Source organism: Hyperolius riggenbachi, chromosome 1 (genome assembly GCF_040937935.1).
Source record: "Hyperolius riggenbachi isolate aHypRig1 chromosome 1, aHypRig1.pri, whole genome shotgun sequence".
Taxonomy (NCBI): Eukaryota; Metazoa; Chordata; class Amphibia; order Anura; family Hyperoliidae; genus Hyperolius; species Hyperolius riggenbachi.
This window is the reverse complement of record NC_090646.1, coordinates 547,249,530-547,275,288: the sequence shown is the minus strand read 5'-3', so window position 1 is coordinate 547,275,288 and position 25,759 is coordinate 547,249,530. Positions and strand designations below refer to the sequence as shown.

Here is a 25,759-nt window from a genome sequence, read left to right as displayed (position 1 = left end):
AACGTTTATGTGTGCACATACAGTGCTGCCCATAATTATTCACACCCCTGGCAAATTTTGACTTAAAGTCAATGGGAACTGTTTATATAAAAAAAGGCAGATCCTTACCTATGGAGAGGGAAGACTCTGGGTCCTATAGAGCCTTCCCACTCCTCTCCCGGTGCCCTCAGTGCAGTGCTAGTGGGATGTGGGTGTCAAAAACACCCTCTAGTGAAAAGATACAGGAGACAAAAGTGGGAGCCCAATAGTGTAGTATGTCAAAAACAATTGAACGTAATAAAAGTAAGACACTACTCACAAAGGTGGGTTGCAGAGGGGCAACCGACCACAGGAAGCAGGTGGAGACAACAAACCCGACTCCACTCGGGGTGGTCCCTAGGGACCTGGATGCGGTCGCTCTTCTTGGTAAAAGAAAGGGGACAGATATCCGCCGTGGTCTAAGCCACGTGTGGTCTGTACCCACCCCTCAGACGGGTGAGGTAAGGGGGTATGATTGCACAATAAGGGTATAAGAGGCGCCCTGGTGTAATAAAAGCATCTAAAAACAGTTTAAAAACGGGAAATAAATTGGAGGTGGCTTACCTCAGTGACGAAAAAATCTTTGTATTTTACAAAGGTTTTTATTAGTAGCACAGGCAACGCGTTTCGCGGGTCAGAGCCCGCTTCCTCAGGCCAATAACAGTGCCAAACTAAATGACAGATTCAGCAAAGGGAGCCTTCCTTTGCTGAATCTGTCATTTAGTTTGGCACTGTTATTGGCCTGAGGAAGCGGGCTCTGACCCGCGAAACGCGTTGCCTGTGCTACTAATAAAAACCTTTGTAAAATACAAAGATTTTTTCGTCACTGAGGTAAGCCACCTCAAATTTATTTCCCGTTTTTAAACTGTTTTTAGATGCTTTTATTACACCAGGGCGCCTCTTATCAGTGCAGTGCTGTCCCCAGGAGCAGTATTTGACTAATTTAGTCAACTACTGCTCGCTCTGCTTCCGAAAGAGGCTTTGGAAAGTCTTCGAGAACCCGAGTGCTCCTGAAAACGGGCCGCTCCATACTGCACATGCACGAGAGCCGTCTCTCACGCAGTCACGTTAGCAGTATGGAACTGCCTGTCTTCCGAGGGACTCGGCTCCCAAAAGCTTCCAAAGTCCCCCACGGCGGGGGATTTGAATGTAGGAGGAGCTGCCGCCATAACGAGGGAAGAGGAGAGGGATGGCTCATTAGGACCCAGAGCCCTACCTCTCCTTAGGTGAGTACCTGTTTTTTTTTCTTTTACAATACGACTCCCATTAGCTTTAAAGTTACTTTTATTCAACCAACAAGTAATTTTTTGACGGACAATGACATAGGTGTCTCCTAAATGATAATAAGACGATGTACAAGAGGCATTATTGTGGAGAAAAACATTTCTCAGCTTTTATTTACATCTGAGCAAAAATTGTCCAGTTCAAAATTATTCATACCCTTCCTAATAATCAATAGAAAAGCCTTTATTGGCTATTACAGCAATCAAACGCTTCCTATAATCAGCTTTTTGCATGTCTCCACAGGTATTTTTGCTCATTCATCTTTAGCAATGAGCTCCACATCCTTCAGGTTGGAGGGTCTTCTTGCCATTACCCTGATCTTTAGCTCCCTCCACAGAGTCTCAATTGGATTCAAGTTAGGACTCTTGCTGGGCCACTCCAAAACGTTAATGTTGTTGTCTGCTAACCATTTCTTCACCACCACTTTTGCTGTGTGTTTTGGGTCATTGTCATGTTGAAATGTCCACTGGTGCCAAAGGCCAAGTTTCTCTCCAGACTGCCTGTTGTTGTTCAGAATCCTCATGTATTGCTCTTGGAGCTGTTTCCTGGTCCATTGGCTGAAAAACACCCCCAAAGCAATAGGTTCTCACCACCATGTTTCACAGTGGGGATGGTGTTCTTTGGGTTGAAGGCATCTCCTTTTTTTACACCAAATGAAGGAAACATCATTGTGATGAAACAATTCAATTTTTGTTTCAGCTGACCATAACACAGAAGACAAGAAGTCTTCTTTTTTGTCCAGATGAGCATTTGCAAGCAAAGGCCAAGCAAGCTTTTGTGTGCCTTATCTGGAGAAGTGGCGTCCTCCTTTGTCTACATCTGTGGAAGCCAGCAGTGTGCAGTGTCTGTTGGATTGTCTGCCTTGAGACATTGCCACCAGCAGAGCCCAGATTCACCAGGATGGCCTTGGTGGTGATCCTTGGATTCTATTTCACCTCTCTCACTATCCTCCTGGCCAGCACAAGTGTCCCTTTTGGTTTCCAACCATGTCCTCTGAGATTTTCCACAGTGCGGAACACTGGAACTTGAAAACATTTAGAAATGGCCGTGTAGCCCTCTCCTAAACTCCTTTGTCTTAGCCACAACTGTCCACAAACCAACTGCAGAGAGCTGCTGTTTTTCGCCTGTTGAGTTGATTAAAACAGCTGCTCCCAATTAATCCGGGTAATTAGGATGCTTTAGAACCGCTTGGACTATTTGGAATGGTATAGAACTTTGGATTTTCACACAGACTGTGACAGTTTGTGAAGGTTATGAATAATTTTGGACTGGACTCTTTTTGCTCAAATGTAAATAAAGGCTGAGAAATGTTTTTCCTCCACAATAATGCCACTTGTACATTGCCTTCTTATCTTTTGGAAGACACCTATGTCATTTCCTGTCAAAAAATTACTTGCTGGTTGAATAAAACTAACTTTTAAGTCACAATTTGCCAGGGGTATGAATAATTATGGGCAGCACAGTAGTTCACATACATTTTACCAGTGATTATGCAGGCTACAAAATTGGCATTGCTCAAATAGGTCATCTTACGTTATGTACACTGTCATGATAGCAGCTAGTTATGATATTAGGGATAATACAGGAACATATTGCTTCATTTTTCATCTGCTGTGTATCTTTTAGAGGTGTATGTAGGGTAGTCTGGCTTCCTGGAGTACCTTATGTAAATGTAAATTAAATCTATATTCAGTATCCAGCACGGGAGCTATCATTGTCTGCTTCTAATTAGGAAACACTTAAGAGCAGGGAATGCTAAATGAATTTGCTAGCCTCTGACAAGGAGATGGCTAATTAGTCAATAGCCAGTCAGATCCTTACCTTTGATCTGCTAGGAAATACTGTCACCAATGTGTTTGTCACCTGTAACCTGGAGTAGGGAAGTCTTTTGATGTGTATGCTATAATACACTTTTACATGTGGAAGTTAGAGCTCTGGGAATTAAATTATGTCTGGAAATTTAATTAAAACTAGTTCCCCCCTTCCAAACGGGCTTGCAGCCTCAAAGCAAATCTCCCAGCATAAAAAGCAGGGGTAGATACCTAAAATCAGTCCGCTCCTGACGGTAGCTGAAGCTAGGTGGACTCCTGGTCCAAGCTAAGTGGACTCCTGATCCAACCAGAACTGTGTCCGTCCACAAAACCAAGTCCAAGGTTCTTCTATCTTGATTCCTGTTTATTTTGGTAAGCAAATAGCCTCGTGTGTATCGTTGTAACTTTTATCTTTGTAACTTTTACTTTGTTTTTAAATCTTTTGTATATATTATTTTCTGCATTGTTCCACTTTTTTCTGGAATATTAAATCATTATTTAATAAGTTTGACTTCTGCTGTACTAAGCTAACGCTCATAGCCTAGAAGAGACTGCAGTGTAACTTGCATTACAAAGTCAGTGCCTGATTGCGCCTTGCTACTGTATGATTGTACTGTGTGTGTGCGTGGCGTTCCCGTATTCGGCCTAAAGCGCAAAGCTGACCCGAATACGAAAACGCGGATTGCATGCCGATCACTCGACAGCAGAGTGGAAGTGTCTAGCGGCAGCTAGTGGTGGCAGTGAGAAGTGTTTTAGGGGTCGCAGCCTTGTGGTAGCTCGACTAAGGCTGCTCCCCCTCTCGATCTGGTCAAACCCGCAGTAGGGAACCGTATACGCAGGTGTGCCGCGGGGCCTGTTCCTGACATACTCATGTGCAAAAAAGTAGTATTATGGGTGTTACGCTAATTGCATAATGCATATGTGAGGAAACGCGGAAAAGCCGCCGCAAGGGCTCAGAGTGAGGCGGTTGTTTCCGCGTCTAACATGGCGGCACAATGCGAAGAAACCGCTGCATGCCGCATGGGCAGAGCGGTGGAGTCCGCGTTGGATGCGGCAGATTGTACGCATGGCAAAGCAGCTGACATTGCGGCTGGACGCGGGGAAACCGCTGCTCGCTTAGAGAGCGGGGCGGCGGTTCCCGCGCCTGAATCAGTGGTCACATTACAAGACATGTCTGGTGTGGCTGGGACTGCTAGTTCACACAGGTTCAGAAGGACGCGCGCGCGCGCTGAGAGGCAGAGCTTATATGACAGCCAGAAAAGGGTCAGCTGACCAGGCGGGTCAGCTGACATTTTCACCACCTGCCATTGGTCCAGCACTTAGGGGAGGCGCTGGAGAGCGCTTTGCTATATATACTGGGTGCTGGTCATTCTCTGGTTGTCTGCCGTTGCAATCACTACGTGGTAGCACTCAGACCTTGTCTGTATCTGTGTTCTAGCATAGTTTCCAAAGGTGTTGACGATCAAGGAACGCACACCTTAGCATTAGGAATATTGAACTGTATTACTTGTTATGACCTTCTGCCTGTCTGACCATCCCTCTGAACTCTGATTCTGTACCTTGCTATTTCTGTTACCCTGTTGCCAATCTCTGCTCGTTCCTGGACTCTGTATTTGCCTCCTGATTCTGTACTGTGCTATTCTGATACTCCGTTGCCAAACCCTGTCTGTTTATTGGATTCCGTATCTGCCTCCTGAATCTGTACCTTATCTGTCTGTGTGTTAACGACCTGGCTTGCCGACCTCGAGAACTGGCCTTACTATTAGAGGCAGTTCCCAGACCTGTTAGTAACACCCTCCCTCTCGGGTGTCACTCACGCTCTGTCCTTCCTCCCCTCAGCCTAGCTCCTTCCTCCTGGAGAGTCTAGGCCAGAGGAAGGAACATACTTCTGGAGTAGTACTCAAAGTATACTGTTGCATCTAACACTCACTTGTTCTATCTGGTGTCCAGAGGTTAGTAGATATATCTGATTATCGGTGATACTGCAGATCACCAATAATCGGGTATATTCTGCATTCCTGGTGAGACTGCAGTTCACAGGTAATCAGATCCTCTCTGTGTTACACCGATCGTTACAGCATAATTTGTAGACATAAAGCAAATCCAGTTCGTTACACAATGCACATGCGTAAATGCCAGTAAAATGTATGTGCTTTGTGTGAGCACATAAAAATTACTATGATTTTTTTGAATCAGGGCTATTGAGACCTATTACACTAGTCAAACAATACCAGATATCTACTTTTAAAATTCCATAAAAAGCCTCTCATATATGGAACAGGTCAGCAATCATCTAAGACAAATATAAAATGCCTTTAGTCACACCACACCCTGTGCATACATTTTTGATTCTCCAGGACTACAATCTATGTACAAGCCAGCTTTGGGCAAAGTTACAGACCGGTGTTGCTTGCAAACATACAATCATATCGCTTGCCACCACATTTAACACTTTTGTTCTATGCAAAACACAATAGGGTTGATTCGCTAGAGTTTTGCGTAACTTTTTTTGCGCACAATCACGAATTTGCGCGTGCCAACGTGAATTTGCAGATGCAAAAAAGTTATAACGCTCGCAAAACGCTAGCGTGCCTGTGCTATGAGTTAGTACGGTTTAGTGAATCAACTCCAATATCTCTATGGTAGTGCCCAGAGGCAGATACAATACTGTGAATACTCAGAACACAAGATAACCATAAATTATGTTAGGTAATTTATTTCAGAAAGTAAAAATAGTACATTAAAATATTATAGAAAAATGTCAAAAATAAATAACAATTAAAAATATAGTCCACAGTAAATAAAAGTGAATGAAGTTTCTATCTCCTCAGTCTTTAGTTTACCGTTGGCTGGGGTCTTTAACCACTTCAGGACTCAGCCTTTACCCCCCCCCCCCCCTTAAGGACCAGCGCTGATTTCGCTGATCTGTGCTGGGTGGGCTCTACAGCCCCCAGCACAGATCAAACAGGCAGAGCGACCAGATCGCCCCCCTTTTTTCCCGACTAGGGGGATGATGTGCTGGGGGGGTCTGATCGCTCCTGCCTGTGTGTGGCTGGCGGGGGGGGGCACCTCAAAGCCCCCTCCACCGCTGGATTCCCCCTCTCCTTCTCCTCCCTTCCTGCCCCGGGGATCGGAGGCTGCACAGGAACGGATCTGTCCTGTGCAGCCTCTAACAGGCTCCTGCCTGTCATGTGACAGCGATCCCCGGCCGCTGATTGGCCGGGGATCGCTGATCTAGTACAACGCTGCTACTGTTAGCAGCGTTTTACAAATGTAAACAAAGCGGATTATTTCCGCTTGTGTTTACATTTAGCCTGCGAGCTGCGATCGGCAGCCCGCAGGCTATTCACGGAGCCCCCCGCCGTGAATTGACAGGAAGCGTTTCCTGATTAATTAGCCTGCAGCCGGCGACGCAGATGTGCGTCGCTGGTCCTGCAGCTGCCGCTTTGCTGACGTGCGTTATGAGTGCGCGGTCGGCAAGTGGTTAACCTATTTTAGTTCCTGGACGTAGAAACGACGTCCAGGAACCATGCGCGCTCCCGCGGCCGATCGCGCATGTGCACGCGCACTCGCGGGCCCGCGGTTCGTTAGCCAGGCAATCAGTGAATTGGGCTATGGTACCCGATCACTGATTCCTCTCCCCCGCTGAAAAAGCGACACCTTCTCTCGGAAGCTGCGCTTTTTCTGGCTGTTACCTCCCCCATGCGTCTCTCTAAGCGTATGTTACGCTTAGAGTGACATCATGTAAACAAACTCATGGCCGCCATCTTGTGGCCAAAAAGTAAAACTACAACTAAAGTAAAAAAAATAAAACTAAACACACATTTACATTATAAAACAATTGTTTACATCCCACCCTCCCAAAAATACCCAAATAAAATGTTTAATATAAAAAAACAAAACATTACAATAAAAAAACAAACATGTAAATATTTACCTAAGGGTCTAAACTTTTTAAATATCAATGTAAAGATGAAATATTTCTATATTTTTTTTTTAGTTTAAACTTGTAAATAGTGATAGATGCAAAACGGAAAAAATGCACCTTTATTTTCAAATAAAATATTGTCGCCATACATTGTGATAGGGACATAATTTTAACAGTGTAATAACCGGGACATATGGGCAAATACAATACGTGAGTTTTAATTATGGAGGCATGTATTATTTTAAAACTATAATGGCTGACATTTGAGAAATAATGAATTTTTTCCGTTTTTTTCTTATTCTTCCTGTTAAAATGCATTTACAGTAAAGTGGCTCTTAGCAAAATGTACCCCCCAAAGAAAGCCTAATTGGTGGCGGAAAAAACAAGATATAGATCAGTTCATTGTGATAAGTAGAGATAAAGTTATAGGCTAATGAATGGGAGGTGAACATTTCTCAAGTGAAAACGACAGAACGCAAATGGGTTAAGGAGGAACTGTCGCGAAAATCTTAAAATTTAAAACAGATACAAATAAGAAGTACATTTCTCCCAGAGTAAAATGAGCCATAAATTACTTTTCTCCTATGTTCCTGTCACTTACAATAAGAAGTAGAAATCTGTCATTACCAACAGATTTTGGACTAGCCCATCTTCTCATAGGTGGGTTCTCAGGGTTTTCTTTATTTTTAAAAGCACTTAGTGAATGGCAGTTGCTCTGTCCAACTGCCAAAATAGTGTAAAGTGAGCAGGGAGGCTGGCCAGCATCTTTGTATTAATCATTTTCAGGGAATGTCTTTACAAAGAATAAAGGCCATGCTGAGAATCCCCTATGGAGAGATGGACTAACCCAAAACCTGTCGGTAATGTCAGATTTCTACTAACTACTGTGAGTGACGGCAACATAGGAGAGAAGTAATTTATAGCTCATTTTACTCTGGGAGAAATGTACTTTTTATCTGTATGTGTTTTGCATTTTAAGATTTTCGCGACAGTTCCTCTTCCAGTTTGTTGGAATTGTAACTGTTTGTTAGAGTCCTGTTTTAACTTTCCTGGGACTCCCATCCAGTTCACTTCTTGTGATGTTATGTTGGAGGGCACACTCTGGCAGAGGCAAATGGCCTTTATAGAGCATCAGATCATTAGAGAGGGAGGTACCAGCTTGAGGTTAGGAGGAGACCTTTTAACACTGGTTGATCTATTTCAGTATTGATATACAGTTTCTAAATATTTGTGTCATTCCCACTGACTTTAATTTACCAGGTTTATTTTAATAAAATCATTGCCCACTCATATTCTCCTCCATGTAGATATGAACCATTAATATCATTCCTTGTTTCATTTATAACAAATTGACATTAGTTCATCTTGCCATATTTGACAGAATTAAACACTGATAAAACCAGTGCACTTTACCAGGAATTTATGTTACACTTAATTGGTTTTTTTTTTCATATTACACTTAAAATTCAGGAACCTAGACTTGTCTCTTTAGCACACATAAGCAGGACATATTCAAAGGATGTGAATATGTATGGCAGACATCTGGTGTGGATATCCAGAATGTCCAGGCTTCACTTAGCCATTTTATTATTTAAAAAAACCCATTAGCTGGTCTGTTTGTGTTTAGATGGGCTTTTCTGTTGTCTTTTGAGTCCCTCTAATGGAAATCTGAATTTATGTTTGTGCTAAAGAGGAACTCAGTGCTTATCACACACTTTAATTGTGACAATAGTAAGTAAGATAAATAGTACATACTTACAGTATACTGATTATATTTGTATAAAAGGTTAAAAACAATGAACATGAACAACATGTTTTCAGCAATCCGGAATCACATAGACAGAAATGGTAGAATGTTGTGTCTCTAAGGCAAAGTACCCACTGGCAAATTACGGCCAGGTGGATCGGGGATCCCCGGCGATGAACAAACGTTCCCCGATCCATTTGGCCAAATCTGCAAGCGTTGTTTGCAACATCGGAAATGAACAATCGTGTAAATATGGCGGTTGCTCAAAAATGAACGATTGTCATCGATGGCATGCATCGTTAAACATCGTTTAACTAATTTCCGTTAAACGATGTTGCACAATATTGTGAAAAATGTTTGCTGCGAAAAATCGTTTGGGAAAATCGCTTAGTGAGTATGGGCCATATCTCTTTAGCTGATTCCTCTCCACCTCACTATTTGTCATCAGAACCTTTTTACAGGTTATCGCCCTGCTATCGTGTTTGTTTCTGTGAATTGGGATGCTTGGGCTCATGTTTCGCAAGGGGTCCGTAAGGCGAGTTATTTTTAATTATATATATATATATATATATATATATATATATATATATATATATATATATATATATATATATATATATATATATATATATATATATACAGTACATGCATCATTAATACAATAGTGTTTGCTGTAACCACTGTGAGGAGCTTTCTTTTTGGCTTAAACAGGATCTCCAGTGAAAATAATGTAATAAAAAAAGTGCTTCATTTTTACAATAATTATGTATAAATGATTTAGTTAGTGTTTTTCCATTGTAAAATCCTTTACATCCCTGATTTATATTCTGACATTTATCACATGATGACATTTTTGCTGTTGGCAGGTGTAGCTGCTGCATGCTTTTTTGGCAGTTGGAAACAGCTGTAAACAGCTATTTCCCACAATGCAAAAAGGCTCCCAGACCGGAAACTGCCAGAAGTACCACGGTCCTCAGAGTTTCTTGTGGGAGGGGTTTCACCACAATATCAGTCATACAGCGCCCCCTGATGGTCTGTTTGTGAAAAGGAATAGATTTCTCATGTAAAAGGGGGTATCAGCTACTGATTGGGATAAAGTTCAATTCTTATTACATTCCCAACTTCCTGGCTACAAAGCACAAATAAGGGTAAAATTCTCCAGAGGAATTATGGATGCCAATAACAATCCAAGAGATGTTTTTTCTTTTCTTCACTCTATCCACAACTTCAATTAAAAAATAAATAAATTAGGATTTATGAGTCATTTACTTCATTGTTTGTTGCATTTGTATTATTATCTAGGTGCTGCCGGTGGTGAACAGAATTCAGCTTATTGACGACGCCTTTATACTGGCAAAGTGAGTAGAATATTTTACTAACCTCCACTATTGTATGATATGGCAAACCTTGCATCTGAATAATTGATGCTGTTTAACCTCTGCCATCCTAACCTCTGGCCTCTTAAAGCGGACCAGAACATAGGACTTCCCCTCTGCTCTAAAAGATACGCAACAGCATAATAACCTTTAAAGAAAAAAAATTCTTTGTTACAGCTGATGCAAATCTGCCATAAATCTGCAGTGTATCTACTTTCTCCTTTCATGTAAGCAGACATATTGTTAACATCCTGTACTTTCAAATTAGCCACTTTACCATGGCAGTTAGCTGACACAGCCAAGGGATCAAATTACAATTAGTGATAAGACACATATGAGAAGGAATTAGACTAGCTAAACTCTCTAAATACATATAGGGTGCATTTCTCTGTGTGTGTTTTTCTGGCCTGTGCAAGAGTTCAGGTGCACTTTGAGGACTAGAGACATCCTGGCAGGGATAACAGCTCCCAAACACCGTGTAGATTTCAATCACTGCCGTCTGGAATAGGATAATCAATTCAGTTTTGCTACATCACTGGAGCCTAGATGATCTCAAAGAACTGGAGACCACAGTAAATGGTAGATAACAGTAGATAATGTACTCAAATAGTGGTACAAGAAGACTTAATGAGGAACTCCAGTGGAAATAATGTAATAAAAAAAGTGTTTCATTTTTACAATAATTATGTATAAATGATTTCGTCAGTGCTTGCCCATTGTAAAATCTTTTAAATCCCTGATTTACATTCTGACATTTATTACATGGTAACATTTTTACTGTTGGCAGATGATATAGCTGCTGCATGTTTTTTTGGCAGTTGGAAACAGCTGTAAACAGCTATTTCCCACAATGCAGCAAGGTTCACAGACAGGAAACTGCCAGGCGTACATACTCAAGAGTTTCTTGGGGGCGGGGTTTCACCACAATATCAGTCTTACAGTGCCCCCTGATGGTCTGTTTGTGAAAAGGAATAGCTTTCTCATGTAAAAGGGGGTAACAACTACTGATTGGGATAAAGTTCAATTCTTGGTCGGAGTTTCTCTTTAATGCTAACTTTATCTGGGGTCATTTCAAGCACCCCAATGGCTGCACAGGACTTTAAAAAAATAGTGGAGTTCACAGTGCATTTTCATTACTTGTAGTTGTAGTCAATGGCATAGCAATAGGGGATGCAGAGGTTGGGACTGCACCGGGGCCCTTGGACCAGAGGGGCCAACTAGGTGCTCTCCTTCATTCATCTTAATAGGTTTTCATTGGTGCTATGCTGGTAACTGTCACCTATATGTGTGCATTGAATAGTGGTAATTCTTAATAAACTGTTTCCTTACTCTCAGACACTGCAGATGTCCTTGGTTGGTTTTGGGATGCCATATCAATAGAGTGCTTGGGGCTCCATGTAAAACTTGCACTTGTTTTTTATTACATTTTATAGTGCTGGACACCTGGAATATGAGACCGCCCTCAATTTAACAAGATACCTGGAACAAGAGATGGAGATTATTGTGTGGTACATTTTCCTGAAGCACTTGCACCACTACAGGACGTCACTGGTTACATATAATTCCTTTCCACTAATAAAGGTCTTGGTAGTTCGATTATTATTACAAATTTATGTCATCTTGTTCTGTAATTTAGAATGTCACACTCTGATAGATAGAAAGTACTGTCCAGAAACCTTCCATATTTACTAGATCTGTGTTTTGCACTATTTTGTCATGGTCACATGATGGACCTGAGTTATTATTATATATTATACCATACAATCTTGGTTGTACAGATTTACCAAATCTATGTAGTATAAGGGCCAACAGATTGAAAATACCTTGAATGATTGATTGGATAAGCTCTTATACTACATGAAAGTGGTAAGATTGAACAACCAAGATTGTATGGTGTGTGTTGAGCCTTTGAGAAAGTGTTGTACCCAGCACCTGTATTGGCACATCGGGCTATCACTAAAAAGTATTTTTGTGTTCCTGGCACTGGCCACAAATTGCTGGCAGTGCTCCTCTTTTTAAAAAAAAAAAAAGAACAAAAAAAACGTTTTGTGCACCTAAACTAGCCTACCAACCTCAGACTTGCCTGAGACAGTGCAGAGAAAAGAATGTTTCACCTGAGAGTCAGTGCCCATCTGTAGCATTTAATCCTGGCAAATCAGGTTTATGGCTGAGAAAGATATTTCATTCAGAAAATGTAAGTCCTTTCTTGCAGCAGACTGACAATGTCAGCCATTTCAGCCAAGCATACTACCATAATCTTGGGTGAAGCAGCTCATTTCGGCACCAGCTCTTCCCCGTGCTGCACCTGGCCTGGATGACACCATAGACATAATATTATGTCTATGGCTGCGCAGCAGTGTAATTCGGGTGTCGGCGATTGTCCGACCCCAAATTATTTCTCCCTCCAAGTTGCAATGACTCGGAAGACGAAAAGTAGTTCCTGCCGTTGGAATTTGTGCGGCAGCAGGGTGAGTCATCATTTAGCTCAGGGTGAGTCATCATTTAGCTCAGGGGGCCATATGCAATTCACTTTTTCACCTGACTTTTCTCCCAGGAAATAATTTTTCATCTTCGATTAAAATAACTTTTTGGTATTTTTCAAATAAAAAAGTACCAAAAAGTAGGTGAAAAGGTACTATCAAAATTATTTTGAGTGTTTTCTTGTTTTCTGGTGGCTTAAAAGGCATTTTATTGGCAAGTTTAAAAATATCACCTGGGAGAAAACTCAGGTGAAAAAGTGAATTGCATATGGCCCAGGGTGAGTCATCATTTAGCTCAGGGTGAGTCATCATTTAGCTCAGGGTGAATCATCATTTAGCTCAGGGTGAGTCATCATTTAGCTCACTATTGAAGAAGGGCATACTATTTCTATTGCTATATAGGAAAATGTATTAGCAGCACAGTTATTAATGCCCTTGACAGCACCCTACATGGCAAAGCTTTGCTATACGGTACAATACCAGTCACATTCAGCTTTACTGAAGAGGGTTGTGCAATACACTGCTGCAAAATGCTCCTTGCAAGGCTTAGGCCTCGTTCACATTAGGCAACGCGTATGGCCGTGCATTCAGGATGCAAGCGCACCCGACTGCACGCCATCCGCGTTGCCGTGTGCACGGCCGGCCTTTGACCTGTGCGACCGGAGCGGTCGCTCAGGGCGCCGGCCTTCAAGGGGCGCATGTGCAGGGGTTTCTATTCCCCTCACTTGCAGCTCCCTCCGATCTCCGGCACTCACTGTCAGCCCTGTTCAGCTGTGGGTGAATCAGCAGCTGTGATGACAGAGGGAGCCCAGTGGTGGCGCTGTGTATCTCAAATACAGGAAGTGCTTTCCTGAATGAGCACTTCCTGTATTTGAAGTATACAGCAGCTTCCCTCACTCTGCCATCAATGATGCTGGGCCACCCACCGCTGAACTACATGGCTTGCAGTCTGAGTGCCGGGGATGGAGGGAGCCACCACAGAGGGGAACTTGTTGCAGCCCACAGGTCTGTGTGACAGGAGCACATCGCCCAGCAGAGTGCCAGCAAACTGCAAGCAAGGGGGACAGCAGAGAGGCAGGTCAGTCACTCAGGGGGCTTTACATCAGATCAAAATGCAGCCTTAATGGATCGGACTTTGTGCAGCACTCACTCACTCTCTCTCTCCTCTCTCTGTCTCTCTCTCTCCTCTCTCTGTCTCTCTCTCGTCTCTCTCTGTCTCTCTCCCCTCTCTGTCTCTCTCCTCTCTCTGTCTCTCTCTCTCCTCTCTCTGTCTCTCTCTCTCCTCTCTCTGTCTCTATCTCTCCTCTCTCTGTCTCTCTCTCTCTCCTCTCTCTGTCTCTCTCTCTCTCTCCTCTCTCTGTCTCTCTCTCTCTCCTCTCTGTCTCTCTCTCTCTCCTCTCTGTCTCTCTCTGTCTGTCTCTCTCTCTCTCTGTCTCTCTCTCTCTGTCTCTCCCTCCTCTCTCTGTCTCTCCCTCCTCTCTCTGTCTCTCCCTCCTCTCTCTCTTCTCTCTGTCTCTCTCTCCTCTCTCTGTCTCTCTCTCTCTCTCCCTCTCTCTCTCTATGTCTCTCCCTCTTCCCTCTCTCTATGGCTCTCCCTCTTCTCTCTCTCTCTATGGCTCTCTCTCTCTCTCTATGGCTCTCTCTCTCTCTATGTCTCTCCCTCTTCTCTCTCTCTCTCTCTCTCTCTATGTCTCTCCCTCTTCTTTCTCTCTCTCTATGTCTCTCCCTCTTCTCTCTCTCTATGTCTCTCCCTCTTCTCTCTCTCTCTATGTCTCTCCCTCTCTCTCTCTCTCTCTATGTCTCTCTCTCTCTCTCTCTCTCTCTATGTCTCTCTCCCCTTCCCTCCCTCCATCCCTATATCTGTGTCTCTCTCTCTCAATGTATATATATTTGTCTGTCTGTCCATCCCAATATTACCTATTACTCGTGTGTGTGTGTGTGTGTGTGTGTGTGTGTGTGTGTGTGTGTGTGTGTGTGTGTGTAGGATGAAGGGGGGGGGGGCACCATAATCAGGTTCGCTCAGGGCGCTGTAAAACCTAAGGCCGGCCCTGGCCGTGTGTTGCGCATAGTCTGAACGTCAGAAGTTCTCTCTATGCACTTCAGGTTGTTCTTGCTGATCGCATACTATACGCGCTGCCGAAATGCGCACCGCAGAGTGTATAGTGTGAACGAGGCCTTAGGGTACGTTCACACTATGCCTGTTGCGTTGAAGGCACTGTCCATACAATTGCATAGGCATATTCACATCTGTGCATGAAAATGGATACAGTGATCCTAATGCACAGTCCACAGTGTGTTTCTGGATAATGTGTATAAAACCGCATGCTTTCTATAGTAATTGGCCATTCTATGAAATAACATGCTCGTTTTTAATGTGCAGAGGGTGGATTGTGCTCTGCTGGTGTTGTAGCGCAGGTATTATGCAACACACACAGCCTGACTTCTGGATGGCCAATACTGCACTACATTGTGGCAGCTCCTGCTAGCTGCATTTTGGGTGCATTGCATTCTATTCATAAAGGGTCATACAATTTGTATTAACTTGTAACAACTGAAATATGGCTATTCTAAGTTACTGACAAGGAGTGTGTAAAAAAGCATAATGCATAGCTACATAGTAACAAAAATAATGCGAAGCTACATAGTAAGAAGATAATGCGTAGCTACATAGTGAAGCAAAAAAGCTACATTAAAAATCTTTATTTTATTATTAAAATGTTTAATGTCATGTGTTAATGGAGCATCGAATGTGTTATCAGTGTAGTGTGTATGGTATGTAATCCAATGATAATCTATACTTTAATAACGTTTATCCATGTTTGCTACTTTTTTTTTTTTATAGCAGTTTAACATCTACTCCCCCTTCCACTCTTCCTTCTCTGCTCTGCCCGTTGTTTTTGCACAAGTTCCTGCCACTATCATGACAATTTATAGTTGTCAGGGATAATTGGAACTGACAAATTCTAAATCCATCAAAAATTTTGTACCAAATTCTGAATTTTGCAGATTCTAAGTTTGCATTGTAAGATTGCAAAATTGTAATTGCGACTATATTTTCACATTAACTATAATATTAATTATTGTTAGTACGAATTAGCAAAAATATGTTCACAAAAGGTTACAATTTTGCTTAAAAAATGTTTACATTGAGACTTTTAATTTGAAATTACAAAATCCTGATACGAAAGGCTGAAGTTGGAATTCCGTGACATCCATAATGGTTGTTTGCAATAGTAGCGAGTAAACACTGCAGCCACAAGGAGTCCTCTACTCCCGACCTCTGCATTCATAAGGATTCTTCTCACCTGCTTTGTTTATTGTTTGCTGTCATCGTTCAGGTTAAACGTTCGTCACACGGGCAGGAGAGTCTGGTAGAAACAGCCGATGCAGACGAAAAATAGGGTACTATTCACTAAGACAAATAGCATGCCTTATCAGAGTTAACACACCTTATCAGAGTTAGCATGCCATATCAGAGTTAACACGTCTTATCAGAGTAGCATAGCGAGCACTACGAACGTATGCCTGCTAATTGGCAATGAGGAGAGGTCAACTTGTGCTGCCCTGAGCCCTCTACGGGTCCAATCACTTTAACCATTTTAGCCTTTTGGACGTGACTGTTACATCCAAAAGGCTGCTGCTGTGCCACTGCGGGCTCCCGTGCCGCCCCCCGTTAGCCCGGAGATCAATGAATGGGAACATACTTCCCATTCATTGATCTAAGTCCCCAGTAGAAAAACAGATGGCTTATTTGAGAAGCCGCGATCTTTCTGAAGAAGAAAAAAGTTTCCTGCCCTCCTTATACTTCCTGGAAGCAAGAGTGCTCGCTTCCAGGACCAAAAAAAAACAAATTGACAAAAAAAAAAAAAAAAATTTGTACTGTGGCCATCTTGTGGCCAAACAGTAAAACTACATCTACATACATTTTTTTATGAAATAAACACACATTATTACATTTAAAATTAACCGTTTACCTCCCACACAAAAAATACCCAAATAAAATTTTTAATGAAAAAAACAATTACAATAAAAAAAAAAACATAAATAGTTACCTAAGGGTCTGAACTTGTTTAATATGCATGCGAAGAGGGTATATTACGAAAACATTTTAAATTATAAGTTTGTAAATAGTGGACACAAAACTAAAAAAATGCACCTTTATTTCCAAATAAAATATTGGCGCCATACATTGTGATAGGGACATAATTTAAATGGTGTAATAACCGGGACAAATGAACAAATAAAATACATAGGTTTTAATTACGGTAGCATGTATTATTTTAAAGCTGTAATGGCCAAAAGCTGAGAAATAATATTTTCTTTCCATTTTTTCTTAATATTCTGGTTTAAAATGCATTTAGAAAAAAATAATTCATAGCAAAATGTACAACCCAAAGAAAGCTTAATTGGTGGTGGAAAAAACAAGATATAGATCAATTCATTGTGATAATTAGTGATAAAGTTATTGGTGAATGTATGGGAGGTGAAAATTGCTCGGATGCATAAGGTGAAAAACGACTAAAGGCTGAAGTGGTTAAAGGACATTATTCCTGCACTTTGATTGGCCCAATAGGCTGCCTGTCATTTGACAGGAAACTTGACAGGTGTTAACTCTGATAAGCCGTGATAACTCTGATAAGGCACGTTAACTCTGATAAAGCATGTTAACTCTGATAAGGCATGTTAACTCTGATAAGGCATGCTATTTGTCTTAGTGAATCAAGCCCATAGTGTGGAGGACAAGCTGTGTGTTAAACCGTTAAAACAGTGAGAAACACTGGAGATAACTAAGTTATACATTAAAGCGGAATATAACCCTGCGTTTCAACTTTGCTCTAAAATATTATTTACAGTATATTATATGCAAAAAGCATTTTTTTTAACTAGACCAGCATTGGAAGGGTTAAACACAGAGGTTTAAAGTTGTGGAGAGATATGCAGAAGTTCAGATAGATACATTCTATTTAGTTGAATGTATCTATTGAGAAATGTTACACACTCTTTGGCTGTCCGCCAAGCTCCTTTTCAGTGAGAGAGAGTGAGTTATATTCAACACTTAGATACATTTATGTAAACAAAATGTATCTATTTCAGCTTCGGATGCGTCTGCAGAAATCTCCAGGAACTTTAAAGCCCTGTGTAACCCTTCCAATGCTGGTCTAGTAAAAAAAAAAATGCTGGTTGCATATAATATACTGTAAATAATGTTTTAGAGCAAAGTTGAAATGCAGGGTTATATTCCGCTTTAACATCACATTAAATGCTCACGAAAAAAATGGCAGATCTGAAAAATAAAGATAGGTGCCATGATACAAAATCTCACCCTGTATAACTTTTTATTATATTTCTGTCATTTAGGGACACTAATTCTCGCTTCTATAAAGGTGCACAATTGGGGTGACAATTATTGGTGCACCTTTACAAATAAGTAATCATATTAACTCAGTATATATTGTCTCAGTCATGGGGCCATAAAAGATAGTGATGGACGATATGGACATTTTCATTTTGCCATCAATTTACAAAACAAATGAGAATATTGGTGAAAATATATGGGCATGGGAAAGCTAATTTTAACCAAATGCACTGAAGTCTTTAAGAGCAATAGAAAACATATTTCTGCTACTGATGAGCTAAATTTTCGCAAAATCATAATTTCACATCAACATTTGCAATTACAATGCAAAATTGTAACACAAAGTCTTGCATACTTTATTTTGTTCACAATAGTAATTATGCTCTGTAATTACGCAACAATGCTAAATTTGATACTTTGCTAATATCTAGTCAACAAAATGTTTTCATGCAGTTTTTGACAGAATCAGTTTTGAAAAATGTAAAGAAATAATAAATAAATGACATTTTGCTGCAATACACTTTAATATGTGCAGCGTTCCAAATCCTGTATACCCGTTTTATTACATTTTAAGAAAATGGATAGTGTAGTGTCCTTCCTCTTAAACCGGCAGGAGAGATACGTAAAGAGCGCTCTTCCTCTTGCGCAGACTGGTCGGTTCTGGAGGAAGTTACGAGACCCAATACCGGAGCTGCAGGCAGCGGAGGACGGCAGCGTGGGAGCACTCCATGCACATTGGGCTGAAGATTCTTCATCTCTGGTACACTTTAACCCCTTGCCACCCATGCAGGCTGGCAAGAGGTTGCAGCTTTCACACTGGTCATATCAAACCATAGCATGGACTGCTAAGAAGTTAGTAAATTAGTGGTTGCACAATTTCAGTTGTGTGCATGCATCCAGAGTGGGGTTTTCTTTGCGTTAAATTTAGGACAGACTGGATTTATGTTTTATTTGAAAAGGTCACTTTGTTGGTGTGTTCACATGACAGCCGTTGTATAACCACTAATTTACTAGCCTTTCAGGAACTTTCACTATGATCTGATATGACCAGGCAGGAGCTGCACACTTCTTCCACTTAATAGTAGAGAACCTTAGCAAATCAGACCCTATATCTCTTCAGACAGCCATTGCAGGCCTGGTTCTGTAGGACTTCACTTTGACTGAAGGATTCAATTACATTAAGGTGTACAGTAGCCAGATGGTTTATGTCAGTGTCATCCAACCGGCGGCCCGCCAGAGGTCTTTCTGTGACCCCCCTGTTCTTTCTTTCCCTCCGTTCCTCGTATCTCTTATTTTTTTTTCCTGTCCACTCCACCCTCCGCCCGAGTCCTCCACCCTCCCCACTGGACGTCTTTTCAGAAGACGTTGACAGTGATTGGTGTGGGAGGGACGAAGGCGGAGGAAAGGGGCGGCCCTGAGAGCTTTTTTTTTACACTTTGGAATGCCGCTGAGCAGCCATGCTCATCGCAAGCCAGAGAGGTAATGAGACCAGTAGCGGGCTGCGGATTGCCTCACCTCCCTCCCTTCCCCCCGACAGCAGCATGCCAGGCTCTCTTCCTCCCTCCATCCCCGACAGCAGCATGAGGAACTGCTTCCAATAAAAGATTGTATCCTACCGTATGCATAGGATACAGCAGAGGGGAATTTGCGACAAGGGAAAGTACTGCACGGGGGGGGGGGGGGGGGGGGGTAGCCTGAAGTGTAGTCTGAAAAAAATGTGTCCCTCCACGCCAGCGAAGTTGGACAGCAATGGTTTATGTCATACAATATAAATACATCCATTTACTTTTTTTTTTCTTTTTGTTTTTTTAGAAATATATTTTAAAAAGAATAAACCCTATATTTCAACATTATGCAAGTATTGTTCGCAGGAATGTTGATGAAACAGCTGATGACTTCTTTGTTCAGTAAGTGCTATATTTATATATATATATATTTTCCATTTGACCGCATCAGAAACCTGTCAGTGAACAGATCCTATTTTTTTGTTTGAAGTAGGATTTGTTCACACTTGCAGGGTGGAACAGGGATGAAATGAATCTTGTCACAGAGCAGAACCCACTATTGTGCAGTCCGCAATTTTTCTGGACAAATGGATGTGTTCCCCATATAGCCAATGGTGGATACACATCTGCCTTTGCCTCCAACCGGACCACAAATGGACCATCTAAGCAGACACTACACTGTCTGCTGCTGCTGCCCATTTGAGGTCTGTCTCTATTGGGAGCCTAGCCTTAAAGCACACCTGAACTGAGAAGGAAATGGAGGATGACATATTTATTTTCTTTGAAACAAAGCACATTTAGCCCTTGAACAAGCATGCCAATCAAGTGTTTCTGACTAGATTAGTCACATGCGTTTTACAGATGTGTGATTCAGACACTACTCCAGCCAAAGAAATCAGGAAGCCAGGCAACTGGAATTGTTTAAAAGGAAATAAATATAGTAGCCTGCATATCCCTTTCAGTTCAGGTGTATTTTAAAGTGTAACTTTAGTCATATTGGGGCCTGTATGGCTGAAACTCAATAGGTTGTTATTGTGAAAAAATGTTTCATTATATCCTAAGACTGCAGACCTCAAACTCATTCATGTACATTGGTGTGTCTTCTGTCATGCTGCTTGTATAGCCTCTGAATAAAACAAGTCGTGGAAACATAGTGTCCTTATTTTATCTGAAATGGGAAGTGTCTGTTATTTGCATTCTGAGATAATAAAAAAGGCTTCCCACAATCCTGATGGCACTGCACAGTTCAGCACAGTTCAGCACAGCTCAGTAAAGGCACACAGACCAGGAAAAAAATAAAGAAAGAAAGAAAGAAAATCAGGGGACATATATGTATCTTAGAACAAAAAAAATGGTTTACATATTTATTTGAAGCCCTAAATATTTTTAGGCATTATTTTTATTTTTGGGTTACAACCCCCTTTAATAATAGGTAGGTGGCAGCGCACATTGCCAGAAGTGGCAGAACTTTTTAGTGACTCAGTGACTACTTTTCTTGTACTGTGCTTGCACTAACTTTCACTGTAGAGTCAGTGTCAGTGTAAGCTTCTCTTGTACAGTTTGCCCCCATCTAAATGACCAAAGTCGCTTCATAGCAGATTAAAAAAGTCTTGTTTCTACAAATTGCAAATTGAGCTATTCACAGAACTATGCAGTATAGCTACAGTCCTGCTGAGCTTTGTATATAAGCTAATGCTGCTGCTTTTATGAATATTTAAATATTGTGGTGAATCTGGGTAATCAGTGTGCACTTTTTTCCCCTTTAAAGTACAGGAATTGATGTTATTTTTAAAACTGCGTGTTTTCTTGGGCTGCAAGACTGTCTGAGTCTGGCAAAAGAGATCTATACCAAGTGGATGACTAACGCTTCCAGTAATGAGTAAGTTACAAAATACAGAATATACATTAAATGTTTTCTTAGGCAAACTCAGCTATTTGAAAATAGATATTCTGTAGAATTTCTTCATATGCGGCTCCTAAGAAAATGTTTTTTGCTTCCTGCGGAATCCGCCTTCACTAACATAGCTCACTCCACCCTGGATGCAGGTGCAAGAAGAGAGCCAAGGCTAAACCCAATATACAAAGCACTGTTCAGACTTCTGCAGGCTTCCTATCCTGGCATGTTTTACAAGAAACAACATTTTGCAAATGTATGGATTTTTAAAGAGGAACCAAAATAACACAATTAATAACATTTGCTTATTGTTTTACAATATTAATTTATAAACTATTTAGCCAGTGTTTGTCCACTGCAAAATCTTTCCTCTCCCTGATTTACTTTTTGAAACCTACCACAGGTGGCAACACCTTCAGTACTGGTAGGTGATCTCTGCTGAATATTTGTCTACTGAGAGTTCTAAAGGCAGTACAAAAAGATAGCTGGTCTCCCTGAATGCTGAGAGACCAGCATTCAGAGCAGCATAGTAAACAGCCTAGGATATGCCTTGGGGCTACATACCAATATACAGCAATTTATAGCTATAGGAAGTGTTTCTAATGCTGAAACCAGGCTATTTGGGGGCAAAGTGGGTAATGAATAATTCATGATATGTTGTTAGAGCTCCTCTTTAAATTTTGTGGCGCTAGGGAAACAGTTCCTTCATCAGGAATATGAAGCTGAAAAACATTTGCTTTTCTTCCGATGTAAATTCCATAGCTATCTAATGCAATTTTCTAACATTTTGAAACATTACTAAATAAATACTTTTCTGTACTCTTATGACAGGCGTTATGGATTGCCTTTCCAGCTTTGTTATGGTTGCACAGGGTTTGGAAATCTCCATTCAGTTCAGTAGTATGGCAATTGCTCTTATTTTGATTGGTTCCATGTGGGTTTTGCAGACTTATGCAATGTTTTGGGAACATTCCACTATCAAGGAAATAGGTAAAAATTGACTAATCATCTCCATTGCTCACCCACACAATGGTAATTTCAAGCTGCTCTTAGAAAACCCACTGGTCAAACATGCGGAGTGCTAGATGTTTGCAAAAAATATAGGAAGATCTACCAGCAACATAGCTAAAAATGAAATAAACATAACCACAGATTAAAATAACACAATCAGTATACACAATTAATAACAACTCAATAAAGTATTATTGGATTAGGTTCTGTTACGAATAATATTGGTAATTTAATTCCAGCAGCACAACAGATACATTTGTATTAAGCTGTTAGGGCCCATTTCCACTATCGCGAATTCCCATGCTTTTTACGCATGCGAATTTGCATAGCAATACAAGTGAATGGGACTGTTTCCACTTGTCAGGATTCCTTTGCGTTTTTCTGTGCAGAAATAATTCGCATGGCAGAGCCATCAGAATTCGCATACCGCTATGCGTATCGCATACAATGTATTAATAGGAAGTTCGCATGCGGTTTGGGTATGCAAATTTTCATGCGAATTCGCATAGAAACAATGGAAAATCACACCAGCACTGCCATGGTTAAATTTGCATACATCGTCATCCATACGAATTCACATGAAAATCCGCATGCGAATTTTTACCGCGGCGATTCCCACTGCACAAGTGGAAATGCAGCCTTAAGAATGATTGTTTTATCTTCAAAGACAGGAGCAGCTGATTTGTGTCTGCGTATTTCAGTTTGGTTTAAGAAACAATAAAAACAATCTATAGCCTTGCATAACATAGAATAAAAATCTTCCAAATCTTTATTGCCCAAAGTCTGGCATTGTCCTAGTTACCTGTGTGCAATTTCCCATCCAATCGATGCGTGATCGGACAGGAAGTTGTAGCGTGTGTACAAACTGCTCCTGATTGATAAAGGAATCAATTTTCCAATAACTTCGCAAAATTGATCCTTTTCTTGATTGGAAACAGATCGGACATGTCGAAAACATTTGCGCTGATCGAACAGGAAATTGCATCGTGTATTCCCAGCATTAGAACCACAGTTCTCCCCAGGTTGATGCTGGTAGCAGTCATTTCATTGTTACCCCATGTCCTGTTCCGTCAGTGGGAGCTGTTCATGAGAAAAAAGGGTTCTGCTGTATAGAATCAGTGCAGCTGTCTGCAAAACTTCCTTCATCTGTTTTACGACTTGAAAAATTGTTAAATTTAAAATACTTGTAATCCTTATGCTACCAAGTTTTAGGAGAAAAATAATTATTTGCAAATGCGAGGATTTAAACGCCTTGCTCTTTATTTGAAAAGGTCATTCTCTAAGAATATAAAACACAAGGTTTGCCCAGATTTCTCTGTAAAACATTTTTAAAGGTTACTAAAGAAATATCTTTCTTCACATTCCTGACAAATATTATTGATAATCTTTCCAGTTTTATTATGGTTGCACAGGGTTTTGGATATCTCCACCCTACACAATGCTAAATGCTTTTATCTTGATTGATACCATGTGGGATCTGCAGCGCTATGGAATGTTGGGTGGGAACACTCTGCTGTCAACCACAGACTCACAAAACAGCGTGGCTGTCAGTGAATATGAGTATTTCCATCCACTGCACATATTTCAGCAGTCTGTATAAGGCCCAGTGCACATCAAAACCGCTAGCAGATCCTCAAAACGCTAGAGGATTTCGGAGCAGATTTCAGAGCGACTCTAGGCATGTTTAGAGACGTTTTCTAAACATGCCTAGTGTTTTCTGGAGCGTTTTTGTGTAGTAGATTTCATATATTGTTACAGTAAAGCTGTTACTGAACAGCTTCTGTAACAAAAACGCCTGGAAAACCACTTTGATCTTGCGTTTTTCAGAGCGGTTTGAGCTTTTCCTATTCTTTACATTGAGGCAGAAACGCTTCTGCAAACCGCAAAAGTGCTGCAGGACCCACTTTTGTAGTTTGCTAAGAACTGCAAACCGCCGGTGTGCACCAACCTATTAAAATACATTAGCCAAGCGTTTTCCAAGGCGGAAGTGGTTTGTGGATCACTTCAAAAACCGCTCGGTGTGCAGCAAGCCTAAGAGAGTTATCAGGCAGCTAACATGCTTACTGTTCAAAGTTCCTCAACTAATTTTTCTACTATAAAACAATACGTGAAGAGAATATATTCAAGGGAGGCATATAACAGGGGGAAGGAATGCTTTTTCTTTTTGTACAGTAGGCAGCAACAGAATCTTGGCACTACTCAGTGATGAAGCAATTCAAACTTTTATTGATAGCAAGAATATGAATCAGTATTTAACCAGTTCACCACTCGGGTTTTTCCCCTTATGGACCAGAGCAATTTTCAAATTTTTTGCGCTCTTCCCTTTTATTCGCAAACGGGAAAAGATTTCTGCACAACTGTGTCAATCAATGTGTGCTAGGTCATGAGTAAGCATACATCAAGGAAGGATTTATGACCAAAAAGCAGCACCACAAACGTATGTAAACAGAAGTAACCACAATTTTATTAAGTACATATTGCACACTATATATAAAAACCATTAAAAACACATCTGCTGGTAAACCTCATATAAAATATGATCAATATGACACCTATAATAGATGGCATAGATATAAATCAGACAAAATATTTTCACCTTATGGTGCTCAGATAAGAGCTCCCACAGGGAAGAACCCGGGTTCAGAAAGTGCTCATGTGAGCTAAATGAATAGTGCAAACAAAGTGTGTTAATACAAAAAAGTGCATGAGTATCCACATAAATAAATAAAGTGCATGACCATATAACAAGGGCACATGTAAAGACAAATGCCACTAGTGCAAACGGAGCAGAGTTGAATGCTGTATACCCTGCATATTATGATGCTGAACTGCAAAGGTGCAATGTGCAAAGAGGGAGCGCTTACGTGACCCGGGATGGAGAGGATCGAGGTAACCAGCAGGAGGGAAGGGATGTCCCCGGCTGACTGCTCTACCAGTATCGCGGCAGTCACGCCGCTTTGTCAAGAGAGGGGGATCAAGCTTGATCCCTAGCAAGTGCTCACTTCCCTTCTGTAGCCAGTGTTACAATACTTTATAAACCCACTGCAACGGCTTCTTGTAGCTCCTTTGGTTCTTGTGTACTTTTCTAGGATTGTCCTTGTGCTAAGTGCTTTGGCTTAGATCCCCCAACACTCCAAACCCTCCTGACCCTCCAATCAGCGCTTCTTAACAACCTAAGCCTCTCCCCCAAACTCACGCACACCCCGCATATGCAATGTGCTTCCATGTCCTGTTCTTTAGTCAGGGTTGCTCTTTCCCCCAAATTATGTAATTTGTGCCCCTTCACCCCTCCTTCCATTTTCACTGACTTTTCTTCTACAGGCAGACATAAAAAGACTAAGTACACCAA

General features: G+C 41.2%; 1 protein-coding gene across 1 annotated transcript in view; it reads left to right on the top strand.

Moving 5' to 3' along the window:
* Positions 1-25,759, top strand: part of LVRN (laeverin) — a 188,877-nt gene that overhangs the window by 137,253 nt on the left and 25,865 nt on the right. The window contains exons 13-16 of the mRNA XM_068247159.1: positions 10,091-10,146; positions 11,598-11,745; positions 19,813-19,907; positions 21,274-21,384. Coding sequence (XP_068103260.1) covers positions 10,091-10,146; positions 11,598-11,745; positions 19,813-19,907; positions 21,274-21,384 — 410 coding nt within the window. The remainder of the gene's footprint in view (positions 1-10,090; positions 10,147-11,597; positions 11,746-19,812; positions 19,908-21,273; positions 21,385-25,759) is intronic.